A 24661-nucleotide genomic window follows, 5' to 3' on the forward strand; every position below is an offset into this window, starting at 1 on the left:
ACAGATACATATTAGGTCATGGAAGACATCATTAAATTTTGGATGTGATCCGGATCCCGATCTGGATTCTGGATCAAGATTTCACTTTATATGGGCTTTGAAGTATTAAGTCAAAACGACTTCATGGATTTTCACCAAAATTGCACGACAGATAGATATTAGGGCATGGAAGACTCCACTGAATTTTGAAGGTGATCTGGATCTGGATCCAGATTCTGGATCAAGATTTCACTTTATATAGGCTTTGAAGGATTACTTCAAAATTACTTCACAGATTCTCATCAAATTTGCACCACAGATACATATTAGGGCATGAAAGACATCATTCAATTTTGGAGGTGGCGGCCATCAGAAATCTCAGAGTGCTGTTGTTTGATCAAGTGAGAACAGTTGTGAGTAACATGACAAAAATAATATGAACACACTAATGCTACAGCTGGAAATATTTTGGAGGAATAAATCATAAATTAGAAACAAAGCCTCTTGTCTCAGATAAAGCTTTGTTTCCAGATTAAAGTCATCATCTCCACATCACTGCCTCCACATGGAAAAACAAAGTCTCAAAATTTCAAAATAAATAAATCCAAATTTACACATATTTAGTTGACCAACAAAAAGCAGATCTTGTGCTAAAATCACTGCATGATGACTTATTGTGTTGTGAGTGTTGAGGAACCAACCGTGTTGTCGTCTGTAATGGCAGCACAGCACAATGGTCGAGGTCAGAAATACAAACAGCAGGACAGACAAAAGACAGCAGACCAGCAGCTCCGTAGACAAAGTGTCCATCTGGACACCTTCAGAAGAGACAGCTGTGGTGTTGCCTGCCAGGATGGATGCTAGGAAAAGAAAATACAACACGTTCCATCATTCGAACATCACACATCGAAGGTTCCAGCCACGCTTCACAACAGTTCTCAAAAGTAAACCGGTTTTTGGTGATGAGGATGTTCTTTTACATTGTGACATCAGGGAGATTTAAAAACAAAAAATTTGTTAATTGTCGAAAACTAATGGAAACTTGACAACCTCTGTCTCACATAATAAATGATGTACAAATTAAATTTTGTTCAGAACTGGATAAAAAAGACCCCATTCAATACGTCGGTTGACTGATAATATCGGCCGATGTCAGCCTGTCACATCACATCATTCGATGTGTTTGATGTCTCTAGTTGCGACTTGATTTGGTAGTTTATTGCATATCTGTGTTATTTTTGCAGATGTGAAAAACTATTTCATTGAATAAATAACGCAAAAAAAAAAAATCCCCTTTGGCTGTTGGAAATGGTGTCATTATGCAGTTCGTTTAGCAGAGGGCCCTCCAGTGGCATTGTTTACAATGCTGTCAAGCATAGCTGGGACCCCCATCACCGCATTAGCTACAACAGACAGAGGAAAAGTGACCAGCTGCATTCAATTTCATTCAGAAAGTGCGCTTTACAGCCACAAGCAGTCAGTATGCTGTCAGCAAGGCAGGGCTAATGAGAAGTGTATTTTATGCAAATGAGTGATGCAACACAATGCCTGCCAATCTGAGTGAAGGCAGAGTGATGTACTTTGGTTGGTTATATTTATAGTTACTTATAGTGCAGCACATAAATCAATTTTATCAGGAAATTCTTCAGTTAGACAAAGCAGCATGAAATTTTTTTGCACATCTTCTCCTCAGACTAAGTCTACAGATTTACTGGATAGCCTTTCACAATTTCAAGATGGCCACCAATCACGTTTTTATCACACAGGTTATGTGCTTCTGGTCATGTGTTTATGAATTTTTGTTGGTTTTATATAGCCTATGCAATGTCAATGGACAGGAGCATTATGTATTTTTGTTAAAGATTTGATTTAGCATATATAAACAAAGATGGCAGCCAATATGGCAGCCAAAATCCTTTGTTCTTTCTCATATTTCAGTTGAAACAAAAAAGTTTGTGAAATGTGAGAATGTTCTATGTATGTCATTGTAACACATACCTTTGTGGCTATTAAGTCATGTCTATGTACAATTTAGATGGTGGTGTTAGTGATATATTTAGTCTGAAGGAGTGAATGTCAGCACACAATCAGGGCACACTGGTGACTTCACTGCTGTGAAACTCAGCATGGGGTTCAGTGACTACGTTTACATGCAGCCAATAACCCTTTCATAACCCTTTCATAACCGGAATATTAGCAATAACCCGGTTGCGCACGGCCATGTAAACACCCGCAAAAACCCGAATATGACCCCTGGGTTACTCCTTTTCTAACCCGAATATCAGGTCATATAAATGCGCATTGGAATATCCCCATAGAAAGGAACATTATTTTGTGTTCTGCGCATGTCCTATCCGCAAGGAATCTTGGTCTTTTGAGTACGGCAACTACTTGAATGCTGCATGTGCAACCCACTGGACACCACAGAAGCAGAGGTAAACAAGCATGGGGAAATCCAGATGCAGCAGCACAGCACCACACTTTTGGAGCGAAGAGGAAAACGAGTACTTCATTAGTACCGTGAGAGACATGAATATAATGTCTTTTATTGATGGTAGAAAGTACCGAGATAGCGACATTTACAAGAAGGTGGCCGAAAAGTTATGCGAAGCAAGATTTGCATGAAAGCCAGACCAAATCAAGCACCGGTGGAAGGCGTGTGTCACTGTTTAGATGGGGATATTCCAAATGATACCAATGACCATGTATAGAGGAGTAACTCTGTCTGCTTAAGCATGTAAATGGGTTATTCCTAATGATTGAGAAATCGGAATATTGACCTTAACCCGAATATTAACAGCATGTAAACGTAGCCACTGTCAGCTAATCCTGCTTTACTAATGCTTCATGTAGCTTTACTAACTCCAATATGGTAGAATAGTACTAGTTTTGGTGTAGTTTAGCTTAGTTTAGTGTCACAAATGCTGTCTAATAGCCCCATATCAATTAGCTGGTAGAAAGTAGTTGGTAGATTTACTTAGACAGCCACACCTGAATTGACAGGATGTGCCAGCGTGGGAGAGCCGAGCCAAGGGTAAAAGGGGCTACATGGTTTGTCCATGTACTTACCCGGATGGTGTACAGATCACAGGGGACTTAAATGGCACTGGACGAATGATCGGGCTAGGGGAAAGTCATCCAAACCTAGTTGTATCCCATACATCAAGGTGCTTATCAGATTAAGGTGGTAAAAGGATAGCCCCTCGGCCTTAGTCTCACAATGGCAAATTTGAATCAAATCCCAAGTGGAAGAAAAACTGACCAGAGCAAATGTTGTCTTTGCTGTCTTTGTTGTCTTTGATGTTTAATGTGCATCAAGTCTGAAAGCAGACACACGATCCAAAAGAGGATCTGGAGGGAAACGCAAAGTGACAGAAAAGAACACTGTTCCTTCAAGCTGGCAAACCTTCCTCAGAAACAATGAAAACAAGTCAGAATTGTTTGGTTTCCTGGCAGACAAAATTAAAGGATTGTCTTCACCAAACTTAGTAATTGTGACCAAGGGAAACCAAGCACTCAGCAACCACAAAGTGAGCCTGCAGATGCTGGACAAATGTTCTCACACGGAGGCAGACAGCCGCCTCTTTGTCCATGCCAGGTATACTGCAGGACAGGGCAGTAAGTCTGTCATGGTCAAAGCCAGTAACACAGATGTTCTGGTCACTGGCTTGAGTCTGTTTCCAACTCTGTAAGGCATGGATCTGTAGCAGCTGTGGCTTACATTTGGCTAAGGTCAGAGCCTTCGTTGGATTCCCATTCATGACCTGTTCAACAGTGCTGGCCAAGAGAAGGCCACAGGAATGCTGTTCTTCCATGCTTTTACAGGTTGTGATGTGGTCTCAGCCTTTAGAAACAAAGGAAAGAAGACCACTTGGGAAACATGGGATATGTTTCCAGAGGCCACCCCAGTATTTTCCAAACTGATCAAGTACCCACCAACCATCGAGGATGCAGACAAAGAGATTCTGGAGAAGTTTGTGGTCCTCATGTATGACAGGTCCAGCACTTTTGACAGTGTAGATGAGGCCAGACTTGTATGAAGCCATCCCTCCTACCAGAGCAGCTTTGCTTCAACACACCAAACGTGCAGCACACCAGGCAGGATGCATATGGGCTCAGGCAATTCTGCATCAGCCAGAAGCAGAGTGTCCAGCTGACTGGGGCTGGGAGAATGTTGGTGATGAGTGGAAAGTCTACTGGACAGCCAACTCACTCACTGCAAAGAGTTGTGAAGAACTTACTAAATGTGGCTGCAAATCTGGCAGATGCACATGCTACAGGCTTGGACTAACTTGTACAGCTTTGTGTAGCTGCAAGTGTGAGCTATAAGCAACCTCTTGAATGAGCTCATGTTTTTGTTTTGTTTTTCTGTTTGTTTGTCTGTTTGTTTGTTTTTTTATTGATTTGGTATAGTTGACCACATACCTTTCTGAAAAGGACACAACTTCTTCCTCCTACCTGGCATGAATTTCCTTTTTCTTCAATTGCTAATATTTGTAGAAGTCGATACATTCAAAGTCGCACAAAGTGAAGCTGGCTATTCTATTTTCCTGCTAAGATGCTCATTACCTAATGTCATTATCCAGCAAGATTGCTACTCACATAATGCAGATCTCCTAGCTCGCATTAGAAAAACTGAGCTATACACAACAAGAATACACACTTTTCAGTAGTAGAATTTTTTTTAATCTGTTCTTTATTATATTTTTCCTAGATATCCGTGGTGCATCTTTGTATTCATGAATTTTGCAAATATTTCATGACATGCAAAGATTACTATAGGTATATCAAAACTCTTGCATTAAGAATAGGTTCTAAAAATAAGGCGACACTGCGCGAAAGCATTCAAATACCAATTTGATACTTTGTTATTATACTTGATTATTGTGGTTTGCTGGTATGCTCTTTATTTAGGATCATTTATTATGCATATCAATACAAATTCTAGAAGCAAATTCTCTTACCTTATAAATGAAGAAATGAAGGCGTCGAAAAGAGATTTTAGTTTTTCTTCCTGTTATTAAACACCAAGAGACTCTCGGTGGTCATTTTGTATGCTATCTTTAATCACAATACTAAATATATTACTTTGTGGCATTTTCAATTGCCTGTTCTGCATAGTAGGACAGGGTTTGAATGCTTAATTGAGTATTTTTTTTCACATGTAAACACGGAAATTGACCGAAATTGGTACAATTGCCAGCCATCTTGAAAAATGCCGGCCATATTGAAATTTTGTGTTGCTATCCAAAATTGTCAAAATAGTGGGTCTTAATGAGCAATTGCACCAAATTTTATGATTCTTTAACAAACTGAAGTACCTTTCTGCTTATATGCTGCACCATTGCAAATAAAATTCATGTTTGAACTGTAAAACATCAAACCTCAGTTACATTCATTTGTCATAAGGGTTTGATCACAAAATGTTAGAAATAATTGCCAATTTTTTATGCATATAATGAAGATATATTGGTATTGTTCATTTCTTTACTCGCTAATATTGGTATCAGTATCAACCACCCAAAAGTCAAAACTGTTGAGCTGTAATAAAAATCTATATTTAGTGGAAGAATACTCTTTAACAGCTGCTGCTTTTACACTTTAAGACTGTGCCATCCTGAAACATGCTGCCTGAACTCAGCTGCGAAAAGATGAAGAGGAAACAGAGAAGCTCTTCACCGGTTGTCCAGTTGGTGTGTGAAGGTGCATCAGGTGTGGTGGCTGGAGGAAACCCAAGCGAACCTACGGAACACAAAGAACGTGTTCTTATTCAGTACATTTTTAATGTGAGCTGAGAGAAAATAAACTGTTTATTAAACCTGTTATTGTTATTTTCCATCAATGAATTCATGAATTTCACATTTTTACTGACAAGCTTCACTAACATTTACTTTGATTTTATAGAAATCAACAATAAAACAGCCCGCTTCACCTTTTCTTTCATGATTTGAACTTTATTAACTTTAGCAAACACAAACATAATACAAATAATGAATGTTTATGAGTTCAATGGTATGAATATTTCACGAGGTGAAAGCTGGAACATACCATTCAACAAGATGAAGCCGAGTTGAACGGTGTGTTCCAGCTTTCACTGAATTAAATATTCGTTCCATTGAAAGAATGTAAAAACATTCATTATTTGTTTTATATAACAGCTAAAATAGATCCTTGTCATTTGATATTTTATTAATTTATAAACAACAGAAAAGGGACTTATATTTTGGTGTTCCACTGCTGCTAAAGTCCAAATTGTGACGTGTAGTCCGTGATGCTGACACTGACTTTGGAATTCCATAAAAAAAAAGACTTTGTGTAGTTCCACAGTGCAGCCAAAAATCACGTCAGCTTTTCATCTGAACAGCTCTTCATGCCTCGAGACAGCTTACAGCAGAATGGATTGTGTGTGTGTGTGTGTGTGTGTGTGTGTGTGTGTGTGTGTGTGTGTGTGTGTGTGTGTGTGTGTGTGTGTGTGTGTGTGTGTGTGTGTGTGTGTGTGTTAAAAGAACTAGCACAGTTTAGTTCAATCAAATCGTCTCACTTGTGGTGTTGTCCCGCATGCACGCGGTGCACTACAAAAAACTATATACACTCAACAAAAATATAAACGCAACACTTTTGGTTTTGCTCCCATTTTGTATGAGATGAACTCAAAGATCTAAAACTTTTTCCACACACACAATATCACCATTTCCCTCAAATATTGTTCACAAACCAGTCGAAATCTGTGATAGTGAGCACTTCTCCTTTGCTGAGATAATCCATCCCACCTCACAGGTGTGCCATATCAAGATGCTGATTAGACACCATGATTAGTGCACAGGTGTGCCTTAGACTGTCCACAATAAAAGGCCACTCTGAAAGGTGCAGTTTTGTTTTATTGGGGGGGGATACCAGTCAGTATCTGGTGTGACCACCATTTGCCTCATGCAGTGCAACACATCTCCTTCGCATAGAGTTGATCAGGTCGTCAATTGTGGCCTGTGGAATGTTGGTCCACTCCTCTTCAATGGCTGTGCGAAGTTGCTGGATATTGGCAGGAACTGGTACACGCTGTCGTATACGCCGGTCCAGAGCATCCCAAACATGCTCAATGGGTGACATGTCCGGTGAGTATGCCGGCCATGCAAGAACTGGGACATTTTCAGCTTACAAGAATTGTGTACAGATCCTTGCAACATGGGGCCGTGCATTATCCTGCTGCAACATAAGGTGATGTTCTTGGATGTATGGCACAACAATGGGCCTCAGGATCTCATCACGGTATCTCTGTGCATTCAAAATGCCATCAATAAAATGCACCTGTGTTCTTCATCCATAACAGACGCCTGCCCATACCATAACCCTACCGCCACCATGAGCCACTCGATCCACAACATTGACATCAGAAAACTGCTCACCCACACGACGCCACACACGCTGTCTGCCATCTGCCCTGGACAGTGTGAACCGGGATTCATCCGTGAAGAGAACACCTCTCCAACGTGCCAAACGCCAGCGAATGTGAGCATTTGCCCACTCAAGTCGGTTACGACGACGAACTGGAGTCAGGTCGAGACCCCGATGAGGACGACGAGCATGCAGATGAGCTTCCCTGAGACGGTTTCTGACAGTTTGTGCAGAAATTCTTTGGTTATGCAAACCTATTGTTTCAGCAGCTGTCCGAGTGGCTGGTCTCAGACGATCTTGGAGGTGAACATGCTGGATGTGGAGGTCCTGGGCTGGTGTGGTTACACGTGGTCTAGGGTTGTGAGGCTGGTTGGATGTACTGCCAAATTCTCTGAAACGCCTTTGGAGACGGCTTATGGTAGAGAAATGAATATTCAATACACAAGCAACAGCTCTGGTTGACATTCCTGCTGTCAGCATGCCAATTGCACGCTCCCTCAAATCTTGCGACATCTGTGGCATTGTGCTGTGTGATAAAACTGCACCTTTCAGAGTGGTCTTTTATTGTGGGCAGTCTAAGGCACACCTGTGCACTAATCATGGTGTCTAATCAGCATCTTGATATGGCACACCTGTGAGGTGGGATGGATTATCTCAGCAAAGGAGAAGTGCTCACTATCACAGATTTAGACTGGTTTGTGAACAATATTTGAGGGAAATGGTGATATTGTGTATGTGGAAAAAGTTTTAGATCTTTGAGTTCATCTCATACAAAATTGGAGCAAAACCAAAAGTGTTGCGTTTATATTTTTGTTGAGTAAAAATCAGTGCAGCGAAAAAAAAATCACTCGGAAATTAGTCCAGCTTTTCATTCTAACTTCCTGCAAACAGCCTCCAGACGGCAAAGTGGATTTGTTTTGTGTGTGTGCGCGTACAGGCGTGTGTGCGTGCGTGTGTGTGTGTGTGTGTGTGCGTGCGCACGTGCGTGCAGAGTGCAATGGTACCAAATGTATGGAACCAAATTTGCACCCTAAATGGAACCAAACTGCACTCTAAATGCAATGCAACACAAATGAGACAACTTAATCCATGTCATGTGACACACACAAAGCACCAATTAAATGACAGGGATCCATTCAGCCGTTATATAATATGTAAAATATGCAATTGAAGATACAAAACAGTGAGCAAATGGGCAATGGCAACAAACATGGTAAAGATAGAACATTTAAACAAAATCAAAACCAACCACAATGTAAATTTACCCAGTGAGAGGATCGAAATTATGGCATTATGGTCATGTGACCTGGAGCCCTGACCCACCCATCTTGGAAGGCTGAAGCGCTGCAGCGGTCTCGCGCTGTCACTGGAAAATGCATGCTTTGTGCTTGTAATCACTGGAGATTCGCTGGCCAATTTCTCCACCATTATTTACATTTAAGACGTGAAAACTTGTGCTTTGGTCAATTCAGATACGTAGATTTGATTTCTGAAGTCAGATTTATCATCAGTGTTGATCGTTTCTCCCTATAAGCAGTGGCGACGCCAAGGGGGGGCTTAAGCCCCCCCCAATAATGAGCCAAGCTCCCCTCAGCCCCCCCAATAATTCTGCCAATAATGTGAATAGCGACTGACATATGTGGATCTCAACTGCCTTAGCCGAGCTTTCCTTGCCAGCAGTAGCTCCAGCTTGGTGACGAAGAGTGAGATTTTTGGTCTGCATGTGAAAAATATTCCTCCCTCCAGGGGTAAGCAAAGCAAACTGAGCAGAGGCATGAGGTCAATTTAAGCTGCTTTTCAAGCAAGTAGGCTGCATGTGCTGCAGAGCTCGATCAACTAGGCCGCCATGTGCCTGTGACATGTGACTCCCTGCACTTCACCTTTTTTAATTTTTGTAATTCAACTGCAAAAGTAGTAGATTAGATTTAGATTAGAGTAGATAGATTTTCATTTGACCTTCATATTTAATTTTTAGAGGCTACTGCCCTCCACGTACAGTGACATTTGAGCTAATATCTGAATGTTTGAGACATTTTGGACTCAGAAGCTGTGAAACGTGTGTGACTAACCACTGCAGATGAGCCCGGCGGCGTTTGAGGTCGTACACAGGTTTGTTCGATTAGCAAACTCCCCGCACTGCCACAGGGTTGGTTCCTCATCGCAATTGTAGAACCACAGGGTCCCGTTGTTGTGAGTGAGACGAGGTTGGAACTGAGTGTATTTCCTCGGTTTGGTGCCACACTGCAGCATGGAGCACACCATGGAGGCCATGTCTTCATTCCAGCCGTTATCACAAACCGTCCCCCAGCTGCCGTTCCGGTGGATCTCCACCTTACCAGCGCAGCGGTCCAGACCTCCACTCAGTCTGATGGCTTTCATCTCTACACAGAAAATACAAGCAATGAGTGGATCAGTCTACGACCAAAGCTAAACTCACAAAGGGTGCATAAAGGTTAACGATAATTTTCCTAGCAGATTAGCTTTTCAGATAAGTTTTAAAACCATCATCGGACCAATTATCTTCCGATAAATTTAGTTCCGATAACTTTCAGTCCAATAGCATTTTTGCTGGTAAAGTGAGCAAAGTTTAACAGTCAAAAATGTTTGTAAACCCTAAAATCACACATTTTACTCCGTCTGTTGTGTGTTTGCTACCTGTCGCTTGCTGATGATGTCATCATTAAACACAATACGTGATTGGCCTGTCGATGCAGGGAGCATTGTGGGTAGTGTAGTTCAGGTTCACTTTGGATGTTACAGTGAGTGTTATCATCGGCTCGACACAAAAAGAAAATAGACAAATTTTAACATTATTTTATGTTATTTCTTTGTGGCTGACGGTATAATTTAATCGCCAAGACTCGGTGGGGAGAGGAGCTCTCATGGCGCAGCTGTGTGTTCAGAGGGATTTTTCTTCACTGTTTAGACACTGTTTGGGATTTTTTTTTTAAGGATGCTTTATGTGGATTATTTATTCTTCTAATACTGTGTTTTACTGCTTTTGAAAGATGATGACAGTGTTTGAGGTTTTATTTTTTATTCATTCATTTTTTGTTCATTTTTATGTGTTTGTGATCCTTGAATTTACCCAGCAGCGAAAAGTGAAAGTGAAACTGGTTTATCAGAAGCCGACAGTGTAATCTGATGTGGCTGCGTCCGAATCAATAGTAAAAGTTATCGATTATTGGTAATAGAAATACATTTTTTAGCAGTTTATCGGTTTAGTGTCATAAAAGATAGCTTTTCAGTTATCAGATTAATGGTTATCGGAGCTAACTTTTTGGTTAGCTGTGCCCACCACTGGTAATCATAAGCGTGTGTGTGTGTGTGTGTGTGTGTGTGTGTAACACATTCCTCAAAATGACCATTCTACATGGGTTTAAGCCTTCAGGGTCACATGTCATATGACCAAAAGAAAGGTGGTATCGGACTTCACATTAGTGTTTCACTGAAATCATACGTGTATGTGGCACCATTCCCTTGAAGAAGCCATTCTAAGATCGTTTGACCTTTCAAAATCACCCAGGGTTGAGAGGCTGGAAAGAACTTAGTACATGTCCTTGACCTCTTGGCCAATCACACCTTTGATCAGCAGCTGAGGGTCGCTATGGATTGAGACCCAACAGCAGGTCTGTTCACTTTGAATTTTCACTGTTTTGTTGTTTGTAAACATAAGACGTACTGCAGATTTTGGTCATTTTTAGAGTTACTCTACATAATAAAAACCACCTCAGTTTGAAAGAAGAATGTTATTGGAACATTTTGAGTCTGACCTGAGCACACGACCCCAGCATCTTCTTTGTGTCCACAGTCATGGTCGCCCTCTGCAGCAGAACAGGCCCACAGGTTCTTCTCGGACCCAGTACAGTTCAGCTCATCCCGGTGGATGGGCCCTTTGCCAGCGGGGAAGGAGCCGCCCTGTCCGGCCACACTGAGGGCGTAACCACACCCGAGCTGGGCGCAAACAATGTTGGCATCCCGCAGGTCCCACTGGTCATCGCACACTGTGCCCCATTCCCCGTTCCTCCAGAGCTCCACCCGTCCAGCACATCTGTCCGCTCCTCCCACCAGCTGCAGCGCCTGGTGGCCTGAAGACGTCAACACCATCAGAACATTCTCACTGGAGCTCACAGACAACCGTGCAACTGGTTCTCCAACAACAGACTGTTGATTTTGTCATGTAGTTTTGAAGAAATTGAAAAATGCCCCTTTTTGATCACACCAGCAGCTTCTGTGCAAAGTATAGCTTTAATTTTTCACAGGTGTGTGGATTTTTACTCAAACAAGTCAGACTCTTACCACACACAGCTTCAGTAATCACGCTGCAGTTACTCTGCAGACTCTGCGAGCAGTTCTGGAGCCACCCGTCGTGGTGTAAACAGCCGTGGAAGCAGACATCACTGGCAGATACGTGGATTTCGTCTACGTGAAAAACGCTGCCACAGTTCAGGTCCTGACAGATCTGTTGGACCAGGGCTTCTCTGGTGCCCGCTGTCAGGGGCACCACCGAACTGCTGTTTCCGGACACCCTGAGAGTCCAGCTGCATCCGTCAGCTCGCCTCGCCACGTAAAAGTCACCTGAAACAGAAAACAGTTGGACTTCTTCCTGAACCAAAATATTCTCTAAATCACATTTGATTAATTTATGTTTCTGCCATGAAATTTACATTTGAAAGTGAAGAACTTCACAAATTCTAAAATGCCACAATGAAAACAATGAGTAGCAAAAACCTTTTGACCTTTGACCTCAACCTTCAGCTTCATCAATATGAAACATTTGGGTTTGGTTTCAGCCTATTTTACAAGCAGTGTGTCCTTTATCCAAGGTTAAAGGTCAAGGTTGACTTTCATCGCTGTCATATCTGACAAATTCTTAGTAACAAGTTATGAAGGTCCTTCCGCTGGACATTGACAAATTATAAATTAAATTATAGGTCCTTTGTTATTTATTTTATATATAAATGATATATGTTATGTGTCACGGGTACTGAGGTGTGTTCTTTTTGCAGATGACACAACTGTATTTTGCAGTGGTGATAATCTTGAACAGCTTCTTGACACGGTGGTAAACGAACTGGATAAATTTAAGGCTTGGTTTGATGCTAATAAATTGTCACTTCATCTTGGGAAAACCAAATGTATGATTTTTGGAAATAAATTTGTGCCTAAATGTAAAAGTGTAACCATTAACAATATGGAAATACAGATAGTAACTGAGAACAAATTTCTAGGTGTTATAATTGACAATAAACTCAGCTGGAAACCTCATATAAATTATATAAAATTTAAAATGTCAAAATCTATCGCTATCATGTACTGGGTCAAGGACATATTGTCCCAGGATGGGCTACTTAGATTATATTATTCTTTAATTGTGCCATATATGACATATTGTATCGAACTCTGGGGTAATACTTACAAATCAAATACCAATCATGTATTTCTTTTACAAAAACATGCCATCAGAATCATCTGTAATAAACCTTATCTTGAGCCAATGCATTCTCTGTTTATGACTTTAAATTTACTGAAATTTAGAGATTTAGTGGATTATATCACCATACAAACTTTGTACAAAGCTAATAACCAGGCCTTGCCACTTTATGTCCAGAGCCTGTTCAAGATCAGGAAATCTGAATACAGTTTACGAGGATGTATGGTTTTTAAGAAGCCTCCCGTACGTACTAATGTCAAGGGTTTTTGTGTTTCAGTTAAAGGGGTGAAGATTTGGAACAAATGTCCTGTGGAAATTAGATTATGTAGTTCTTTTGTCTGTTTTAAGAAACATTATAAGAAATTAATAATTTCTGGATATAAAGAAAATCATAAAAAAAAAGATGTATAAATTTGTGGATGTATGTATTTAATTTGCTTATTTGTATATATAGGAGTGTGAGCATAAGTGTAATTATATGTTGGACTTGGACTTTTGGGATGGGGTATGAGGGGTGGGTAATTTATAAGCTTTGCTTCTTCCCACCCCCTTTTCAGGCACACGGTGTTTAATTTGGTCTTGTTTTTTTGATTTGTTTGATATGTTGTCTTTATGCTGCTGTGTTGTTGCTGAAATAAATTCTATTCTATTCTATTCTATAATGGTTTAAAAGTGAATTGTATGTCATTTTTGGGAACTTAATTTTCACATCAAAAACACAACTGAAATAAAATTAAAAATCATTCACATTTTAGTTTTTTTTTTTTTTTAGATTATTTTTACTTTTCCTGTTGTTAATGTGACAGATATCAATTTAAAATGGATTAGAATTTTTTCCATGAAAAAAAATATGAGCTGCAATAACCATAAACACAAAATAATGTTTAGCTAGCAATTTGTTTAAGACCTCTCTAATCCAATCTTTTTTGTGTCATGCTGTAAAGAGCTCTCTAATCTGACAAATTATCAGGGTTTATGTGTAAAATTAAATGTTATGTGTCTTTTATTTATTTGTTTATTTATGGGGCTATTTAACTTAAACATCAAAGAGAAATGAAAAAAAATGTTCGATTTTGTTTTTAATTTCCATTTTTATTGAAGTTTTTGTTGTTTAACATGACAGACAGTTTAAAATGGATGTGATTTTTTTCAGTCAAAAATGATTAAACTGCAAAAAAATGAAACAAATACATATATAAATATTTTAATTAATTAATTAATTCAATTAAATATTTATTTTCTTAATTAGTTAGTTAGCCTGTTAGGTTAAAGACCTCTGTTATAAAATCTCTTTGTGACATCACCACCAAGTTGAAGTTAGATTTCATAAAAATGTCTGATCCTTGTTATATCTGGAAAACCTCTTTCAAATGATCGATAAGCTAAATGAATTTTGTAAAAGTGAGTTCTTACGAATCTTACAGATTTGACCTTTGTCCTTGATATGCTATTGTCCAAATATGCTATTTTCTAGCCATATCTTCTTGTGGAATTTTTCTGTGACTTCATGCTAGTTTTCATTATTGATTTGCTTCATAATCAATCTATTCTGTCAGATTATTTTTTGTAGAAATTAAAAGTTCAGGTAACAGCATCATGATGATTGTAGAGTTGAGCAAGAAGCCACAGATGCAACCAGCAAGAGAGACGGCGTGCAGAGCAAACATGTCTGCGTGGGAGAATGTTTCCTCTCTCACAGTCTTATTTGCACCTGCAAAATTTAGTGAGGTCTATTTCAACTGCAGGTCGCCCCACATCCTGTGACAATATCAACAAAGACACACAAACCACCTGATGACTTTATTCAGCCTGAGCATTGTCTTGATATAATGGATGAACACTGTGCACATCACAGGGTTTAAGGTTTCTACGATATAGAGTACACTTCACTGACCTAAAATATAGAAGAGGTCACTAACCTTTGCTCTCCTCTGTGTGATTTCCATCAGCAGTTTGATTTGACTGAAAAGCTGAAATGAAAAGAGAAATGACTGATGAATGCTCAGTGACCAGCGGCCTCATGTACAAAGTGTGCGTACGCACAAAATCCTGGCGTTCGCCCATCTCCACGTCCACGTGCAGATATATCAAAAGTGACTTGAGCGTGGAAATGTGCGGCGCGTCACGCAAAAATCCTGGCTGACGTCTGCATGTTTCTACAGCTATTGTGCTCTCCAACATTTACAGGGAACTGTTAAGTCATCAGAGTGATGTGTACATCAGAGACACAGTGATGAACATTTAACACACCCACGTGTTTGCAGTTATATGGATGGATATGAAAGCATGCACAAAGTGATGCATAAAATGGCACTAACAGTGGCTACGTTAGTGTTGTCAGAGGACCTTGCAAATGGTGCAATCTGACGTAAGCGTGTATTTGGAGAATGCCAGGATTTACTCCCAAATGACGATAATTGTCTCATAAACCGATTTTGATTACCACTGTTACTGGAGTTGCGCACAGAACTGCAGTCGGCCCAGAGTGCAATACGGCGAAGAGCCAGGGGTTGTCTGTGCACACACAGCTGCTGACCACGCTGGGCTTCCTGGCATCATGGGCATTCCAAGGTGAGCTAGCTGATCAGTCAGGCATGTGCCAGTCAACCTTGCATCAAGCTGTAATCATCCAAATGTCATCAGGTACAGTCCAACATTACAGCGCATTTTGCAGCAAGAGCCGGTTTTCCGAATGTAATTGGAGCTGTTAACTGCACACATGTTGCTATAAAGGCACCACCAAGTGATGAATATGTTTCTGTTAATAGGAAACATTTTCATTCCATCAATGTTCAAATCATATGTGGAGGCTGAACGGTGCACGATGCGGGGGGGGGGCTTGTGTTTAAATAGTTTATTTCTGAAATTGTTCTAAAGGAAAATATACATATATATACATCTGAATATATTCAGATGTATGAAAGTGTGCGTAGGCATGAATTCACGCATGTTTCCGTTTGTACATCCCACTGAACGTGGAATTGAGTGTGGAACCAAATTCCTCCCTGGCCACGCCCCATTTAAATATGCAATTTCAAGTAACTAGGCCCTTGGAGCAGGGATTCCCGACGACATACATCAGACAACATGAACACAGAAAAGAAATTATACTACAGGTGACTGGAAATTATGTAGAGACACGCAGGGGCAGTTTATTTGGTACACTGTTAAACGGATTAATCATGAAACTGGGAGTGTGTGAGGCCACACACACACACACACACACACGTTGAACAGCACAAACACACTAATGTTAAAAAGGTGAGGTGTGCCTCCGCTGACAGTGTGACATTCACAATTTACACACGCATTTATTGACAAATACTGAACACAAGAAGCCTGTTAAGAAGCTCTGCAGCTCACCATCAAGCAAAAATAAAAAAGACATTAATAATAATAATTAAAACATATTTGAATGCGGACATCCCCAAATGTGCATGCTCTGGTTTTCCTTTCGGAACAATTACACAAATAAACCATTTAAACACAAACCCCCCCACCCATCGCGCACCGTGTAGCCTCCACATATGATTTGAACATTGAATTGTTAAGGTGTTCCTTGATGCATAACACAAAATGGGTGACACACATCCAAAATGTCCTTGTAACTATCTGATCTTAACCTACCTGCTTTTCAAAATGGCTGACGCAAAAAATGTCCCTGTATTTGATAAAACTGTCTTTCTATAGATGTTTGATAAAACCAATCAGCATGATGGAACACTCTGTTTTATTGCGTGACACTACACTACATTACAGACATAAACACACACTATAAGATTTTTACATAACAACCTTGAACGCAACGCGAACAGACGCCAGCCATCTCACATAGACACTGATTCAAGCCAAATTAAGGACTGCCCATATGGGGGTGGCTTAGGCTGAAGGAACAAATGGTAGCGTAGAGTGGAAATCTGGGTTCTTTGTCCCAGGTGTTTGCATGTGACCTGGTGAAAAGATCCCAACGCTGAGATGATTCTCTGTATCAGGGTCACAACTCTTTATAATACAACATCTAAACTCTGAAGTCCGTTTCCTGCCCAATTCTTTGAAGATCACTCACTGTGATAAAAGCAGAAGGAATGAAAATGTTTCCTATTAACAGAAACAAACTCATCATGTGATGGAGCCTTTATAGCAAAATGTGTGCAGTTAACAGTTCTGATTACATTCGGGAAATCGGCTCTTGCTGCAAAATGTGCTATAATGTTGGAATGCATGATGATATCTGAATGATTGCAGTTCGGCACAAGGTTGACTGGCACACGCCTGACTGATCAGCCAGGTCACACTGGAATGCCCATGATGCCAGGACGCCCAGCATGGTCAGCACCTGTGTGGGCACAGACAACCCCTGGCTTGTCCCCGTATTGCGCTCTGGGCCGGCCACAGTTCTGTGCGCAACTCCAGTAACAGTGGCCTTGGTAACTGAAATCAGTTTTTGAGACAATTATCGTCATTTGGACGTAAATCCTTGTATTTTCCAAATACACGTTCACGTCAGATTGCACCATTTTCAAGGTCCTCTAACAACACTAATTTACTAATACCACTGTTAGTGCCATTTTAAGCATCACTTTGTGAGTGATTTTATATCCATCCATATAATTGAAAACACGTGGGTGCGTTAATTGCTCATCTCTGTGTCTCTGATGTGCACATCACTCTGATGACTTCTTGTTTTCACACTAATGGTTCCCAGCATGACCTTTACATGTCCACAGTGGAACAATAGCTGTACAAACGTACGTACGCCAGCCTGGATTTTTGCGTGACACACCGCACATTTCCACGGTCATTTCACTTTTGATACATCTGAACGTTGCCGTAGAGACAGACATACAGCAGGTTTCTGTGCGTAAGCACACTTTGTACATGAGGCCCCTGGTGAGCATTAAATCAGTCACTAAAATCATCAAAACATGAATCCACCACATCAAACGTGTGAAACAACCATCAGCAAAGCAAGATGTTTGAAGATTAACCATGTGACCAAGCATCTGATTTCTCCGGGCAGTGCGGGCAAAACATGACAGGAGGCACACTGTGAGCGAGCTGCAGGCATAAACCTCAGCACTCACACAGACGCACTCACACGTGCACTCACAGCTCTTCACAATATACAGTAGTGTTCAGAATAATAGTAGTACTATGTGACTAAAAAGATTAATCCAGGTTTTGAGTATATTTCTTATTGTTACATGAGAAACAAGGTACCAGTAGATTCTCACAAATCCAACAAGACCAAGCATTCGTGATATACACACTCTTAAGACTATGAAATTGGGCTATTAGTAAAAAAAAAAAAAAAAAAAAAAGTAGAAAAGGGGGTGTTCACAATAATAGTAGTGTGGCATTCAGTCAGTGAGTTTGTCAGTTTTGTGGAACAAACAGGTGTGAATCAGGTGTCCCCTATTTAAGGATGAAGCCAGCACCTGTTGAACATGCTTTTCTCTTTCAAAGCCTGAGGAAAATGGGACGTTCAAAACATTGTTCAGAAGAACAGCGTAGTTTGATTAAAAAGTTGATTGGAGAGGGGAAAACTTATACACAGGTGGAAAAAATTATAGGCTGTTCATCTACAATGATCTCCAATGCTTTAAAATGGACAAAAAAACCAGAGACGCATGGAAGAAAACGGAAAAGAACCATCAAAATGGATAGAAGAATAACCAGAATGGCAAAGGCTCTCACATTGATCAGCTCCAGGATGAGCAAAGACAGTCTGGAGTTACCTGTAAGTGCTGTGACAGTTAGAAGACGCCTGTGTGAAACTAATTTATTCGCAAAAATCCCCCGTAAAGTCCCTCGGTTAAATAAAAGACGTGCAGAAGAGGTTACAATTTGCCAAAGAACACATCAACTGGCCTAAAGAGAAATGGAGGAATATTTTGTGGACTGATGAGAGTAAAATTGTTCTTTTTGGGTCCAAGGGCCGCAGACAGTTTGTGAGACGACCCCCAAACTCTGAATTCAAGCCACAGTTCACAGTGAAGACAGTGAAGCATGGTGGTGCAAGCATCATGATATGGGCATGTTTCTCCTACTATGGTGTTGGGCCTATATATCGCATACCAGGTATCATGGATCAGTTTGGATATGTCAAAATACTTGAAGAGGTCATGTTTCCTTATGCTGAAGAGGACATGCCCTAGAAATGGGTGTTTCAACAAGACAATGACCCCAAGCACACTAGTAAACCAGCAAAATCTTGGTTCCAAACCAACAAAATTAATGCCTCGCAGATGTTTTAGAAATCATGAAAAACTGTGGTTATACAACTAAATACTAGTTTAGTGATTCACAGGATTCCTAAAAAATCAGTTTGAACATAATAGTTTTGAGTTTGTACCGTCAACAGCAGATGCTACTATTATTGTGAACACCCCCTTTTCTACTTTTTTAACTAATAGCCCAATTTTATAGCCTTAAGAGTGTGCATATCATGAATGCTTGGTCTTGTTGGATTTGTGAGAATCTACTGAATCTACTGGTACCTTGTTTCCCATGTAACAATTAGAAATATACTCAAAACCTGGATTAATCTTTTTAGTCATATAGCACTACTATTATTCTGAACACTACTGTACAGACCATCCAGAAAGTATTCACAGGGTTTTACTATTTACACATTTTATGTTACAGCCTTATTCCAAAATGGATTTAATTTTTTTTTCTCAAAATTAATGACAATGTGAAAAAAGATTTTTTTTTTTTTTGCAAATTTATTAAAATGAAAAAAAAAAAAAAAGAAATCACATGTACATAAGTACATTTGCCATGAAGCTCAAAACTGAGCTCAGGTGGATCCTGTTTCCACTGATCATCCTTGAGATGGTTCTAAAGCTTAACTGGAGTCCACCTGGAGTATCTTCAGTTAACTGTACATGATTTGGAAAGACGCACACCTGTCTACATATAAGGTCCCACAGCTGACAGTGTATATCAGAACACAAACCAAGTATGAAGTCAAAGGAATTGCCTGCAGACCTCCAAGACAGGATTGACTCAAGGCACAAATCTGGGGAAGGGTACAGAAACATTTCTGCTGCTTTGAATGTCCCAGTGAGCACAGTGACCTCCATCACCTGAAAATGGAAGAAGTTCAGATCCACCAGAACTCTGTCTATAGCTGGCCGCCCGTCTAAACTGAGCAATTAGGGGAGAAGGGCCTTAGTCAGGGAGGTGACCAAGAACCTGATGGTCACTCTGTCAGAGCTCCAGGATTCCTCTGTGGAGAGAGGACAACCTTCCATAAGGACAAAAATCTCTGCAGCAATCCACCAATCAGGCCTGTATGATAGAGTGGCCAAACGGAAGCCATGCCTCAGTAAAAGGCACATGGCAGCCCACCTGGAGTTTGCCAAATGACACCTGAATGACTCTCAGACCATGAGAAACAAAATTCTCTGGTCTGATGAGACAAAGATTGAACTCTTTGGCATGAAAGGCAGGCGTCATGTTTGGAGGAAACCAGGTACCATTTTTCAGTGGCAGGTACTGGGAGACTAGTCAGGATTGAGGGAAAGATTAATGCAGCAATGTACAGAGACATCCTGGATGAAAACCAGAGCGCTCTTGACCTCAGACTGGAGCGACGGATCATCTTTCAGCAGGACACTGATCTTAAACACAGCCAAGATATCAAAGGAGTGGCTTCAGGACAACTCTTTGAATGTCCTTGAGTGGCCCTGCCAGAGGCCAGACCTGAATCTGATTGAACATCTCTGGAAAGATCTGAAAATGGCTGTGCACCAACGGTCCCCATTCAACCCGATGGAGCTTGAGAGGTGCTGCCCAAAACTGCCCAAAGCTTGTGGCATCATATTCAAGAAGATTTACTAAAGGTGCATCAATAAAGGATTGAGCAAAGGGTGGGAATACTTATGTACATGTGATTTATTAGTTTTGTTTTGTTTTTTAATAAATATACAAAAATTTAAAAAATAACTTTTTTCATGTCGTCATTATGGGGTGTTGTGAGAAGAATTTTGAGGGAAACAATGAATTTACTCCATTTTTGAAAAAAGGCTGTAACATAACAAAATTTGGAAAAAGTGAAGCGCCGTGAATACTTTCCGAATGACTTGAGAGTCGTTCTCTATGCATTTAATATTATTTTGTACAGAATTTGTCCGAGGCCAGTAGGAGTGCTAAATAGAGCCCAACCAATTGGCAGCTAATGTTTTATTAGCACAATAGATATTCATAACAAAATGTTACAGTTTACAAAAATATACAACCCCTGGCAAAAATTATGGAATCACCGGCCTCGGACGATGTTCATACAGTTGTTTAATTTTGTAGAAAAAAAGCAGATCACAATCATGAAATCATGAAAAACAAAAGAACGCTCCAACACATCACTAGTATTTTGTTGCACCACCTCTGGCTTTTATAACAGCTTGCAGTCTCTGAGGCATGGACTTAATGAGTGACAAACAGTACTCTTCATCAATCTGGCTCCAACTTTCTCTGATTGCTGTTGCCAGATCAGCTTTGCAGGTTGGAGCCTTGTCATGGACCATTTTCTTCAACTTCCACCAAAGATTTTCAATTGGATTAAGATCCGGACTATTTGCAGGCCATGACATTGACCCTATGTGTCTTTTTGCAAGGAATGTTTTCACAGTTTTTGCTCTATGGCAAGATGCATTATTATCTTGAAAAATGATTTCATCATCCCCAAACATCCTTTCAATTGATGGGATAAGAAAAGTGTCCAAAATATCAATGTAAACTTGTGCATTTATTGATGATGTAATGACAGCCATCTCCCCAGTGCCTTTACCTGACATGCAGCCCCATATCATCAATGACTGTGAAAATTTACATGTTCTCTTCAGGCAGTCATCTTTATAAATCCCATTGGAACGGCACCAAACAAAAGTTCCAGCATCATCACCTTGCCCAATGCAGATTCGAGATTCATCACTGAATATGACTTTCATCCAGTCATCCACAGCCCACAATTGCTTTTCCTTAGCCCATTGTAACCTTGTTTTTTTCTGTTTAGGTGTTAATGATGGCTTTCGTTTAGCTTTTCTGTATGTAAATCCCATTTCCTTTAGGCGGTTTCTTACAGTTCGGTCACAGACGTTGACTCCAGTTTCCTCCCATTCGTTCCTCATTTGTTTTGCTGAGCATTTTCGATTTTTGAGTTTTCTGTCTTGACGCTTTGATGTCTTCCTTGGTCTACCAGTATGTTTGCCTTTAACAACCTTCCCATGCTGTTTGTATTTGGTCCAGAGTTTAGACACAGCTGACTGTGAACAACCAACATCTTTTGCAACATTGCGTGATGATTTACCCTCTTTTAAGAGTTTGATAATCCTCTCCTTTGTTTCAATTGACATCTCTCGTGTTGGAGCCATGATTCATGTCAGTCCACTTGGTGCAGCAGCTCTCCAAGGTGTGATCACTCCTTTTTAGTTGCAGACTAATGAGCAGATCTGATTTGATGCAGGTGTTAGTTTTGGGGATGAAAATTTACAGGGTGATTCCATAATTTATTCCTCAGAATTGAGTGAGTCCATATTTTTTTCCCTCTGCTTGGTCTAAAAAAGTAACCGTTACTGACTGCCACAATTATTTTTCCTGATTTCTTATTGTGTTTCTTAAAGCCAGAAAGTTGCCATTTGAAATGACTTTAGTTTTGCGTCATGTCTGTGATCTGCTTTTTTTCTACAAAATTAAACAACTGAATGAACATCCTCCGAGGCTGGTGATTCCATCATTTTTGCCAGGGGTTGTATATACATGGAACAATAAAAAAAAAAAAAAATTAAAAAAGATACAATATGAGCATAATATGCAAGGGAATGGTAGAAGTCAAAGAGACTTATCAAAGACCCACTTCCAAACAAAAAACTAAATATCACAATGGTATACAAAAGCTTAAAACATTTAAATCAATTAAACCAGATAATATTAATTTGTCATTATAAATACTCATGCAGGAGCTTTAGTTTTAGTCCACTTTTATATCTGTATAAAGTGATGGGTGGATTTACAAGATGTACCGTATCATTCCAAGATTTAACACCATGATATCTGATGAGACACTGATAACGCGTCGTTCTATGCAAAGATAAATGTGAGCTCTGCTTTGTCAGATAATTATGAATTTGATGATTATGCACAAAATAATATTTGATAAAAGAAGGCCAGTTAGTATCATAAAGAGCTCTGAAAACAAATGTACAGGACAGGAAGATATATGAAAGATATTTAAGAGCTGCAATTTGAAAAAATAAAGGTGCACTTGGAGCACAGGGTTTCGAAAGAGCAGCTATCGAACAATTTTTTTTTTCTGTAAAAGAAAAAAATTAGTTTATATAAGTTGCAAAGGTACTTCTCCATACAGTATTGCAGTAAAGATAAACTAAACTGTAATATAATGTTAAAAGACATTTGTAATGTACTCAATGTCTGATTTTGCTTATGATTCCTAGTGACTTAGTTGTTTTTTAAAACAAACATGTTCAGTATGTCCTTTTCAACACAATTTGTCATCTATCCACACACCCAAGAAACATGTAGAAGAGACCCTTGATATTTCTTGAATTGAATTTGATCATGATTGCATTTTTTATTGCCAGCAAATAGCATAAAATTAGACTTTTTATATTTAACAATAATTTATTAACTTTGAACCACACTGAATAATTCAAGAGATCATTATTTAAACTTTTATCCAAACCATCTATATCTTTGCTGGAAATAAAAATGTTAGTGTCATCAGCAAACAGCAATGGGAATGTTGTAGTAGAAACGGATGCAAAATCATTGATATATATATTATGAATAATAGCGGTCCCAAAATCGAATTTTGAGGAACTCCACACGCTATAGAATTAATTTCTGTTTCCAAATTTAGAAAAACATACTGTTTTCTCTCTGATAAATAATTACAAAGCCATTTATGTACAGTTGCTTTAAATCCATATTTATTTAACTTTTATTGCAAAACTTCATGATTTACTGTATCAAACACTTTAGGAAGGTCTAAAAACACACCAATTCCAAATTCATTGTTGTCTAAAGCTGAATGAATTTTATCCATCAGTTCAATCAGGGCCATATATGTGGAATGATTTTTCTGAAATCCATATTGATAGGTATTTCTGTGTAGGCTCTCAGTTGTCCAGGTGGTTTCCATAGTAGAGAAGCTTGAATCTTCGACTGGACTGGGTTGCTTGACGTGAGGACGTTTCGCTTCAAATCACAGAAGCTTCCTCAGCTAAAATTCTTGCTGTGGTAGTCTGACTTCTGTCTTGACTCTTGTAGAGAAGAATAAAACAGAAGCCAACAAAAGCTGGAGTTTTTAACCTAACCAGACCCCTCCTACTGAGAGGCCGACTGCTATAGGCTAGTGACTAAACAATAGCTCTAATTAGCACCTATTGTGCTCTAGTTAGCACCCTCCTAATGACCGGGCAGCTGTCCCTCATAATGATGGGACGGAAGCCTCTCCTGATGGCTCCCTTGACGACTCTCCTGATGACATGAATGACTCATTACCATGAACAAAAGACTGAAACTGCTTAGACCTGAGTACCCCATTGTAAAAAGGGGACAAAGCGTGTCTGAGACCCCCTCCCCGGTTAAGGCTGGGTTTCAACTGTTTTACAAAGAATGCTTCCTTGACACCTCTCTCAAACCATTTCTTCTCTCTGACTAAGATTTTAACTTCCTTGTCCTCAAAGGTGTGGTTAGTGTCTTTCAGGTGGAGATGAACTGCAGACTGAGGTCCACTGGCGCCCTCTCTGCAGTGCTGGTATAGCCTTTTGTGTAAAGGTTGCTTAGTCTCACCTATGTAGACAAGAGTCAAGACAGAAGTCAGACTACCAGAGC

At 39.9% G+C, this 24661-nt stretch overlaps 1 protein-coding gene across 3 annotated transcripts in view; it reads right to left on the reverse strand.

Annotated features, from left to right (window-relative positions):
• The window catches only part of LOC117502216 (T-cell differentiation antigen CD6-like), a 55336-nt gene that overhangs the window by 8939 nt on the left and 21736 nt on the right, over positions 1 to 24661 (reverse strand). For 2 of the 3 annotated variants that reach the window (XM_034161251.1, XM_034161249.1), the window contains exons 1-6: positions 14722 to 14939; positions 11668 to 11946; positions 11142 to 11456; positions 9438 to 9749; positions 5659 to 5721; positions 681 to 839 (exon numbers count right to left, since the gene is read on the reverse strand). In XM_034161251.1, coding sequence (XP_034017142.1) covers positions 681 to 839; positions 5659 to 5721; positions 9438 to 9749; positions 11142 to 11456; positions 11668 to 11946; positions 14722 to 14866 — 1273 coding nt within the window. In that variant the 5' untranslated portion in view covers positions 14867 to 14939. Of the gene's footprint in view, positions 1 to 680; positions 840 to 5658; positions 5722 to 9437; positions 9750 to 11141; positions 11457 to 11667; positions 11947 to 14721; positions 14940 to 24661 lie in introns of those variants that run through there. The other variant, XM_034161250.1, reaches the window with a different exon arrangement.

Source organism: Thalassophryne amazonica, chromosome 20 (assembly GCF_902500255.1).
Source record: "Thalassophryne amazonica chromosome 20, fThaAma1.1, whole genome shotgun sequence".
In the NCBI taxonomy this organism is placed as follows: Eukaryota; Metazoa; Chordata; class Actinopteri; order Batrachoidiformes; family Batrachoididae; genus Thalassophryne; species Thalassophryne amazonica.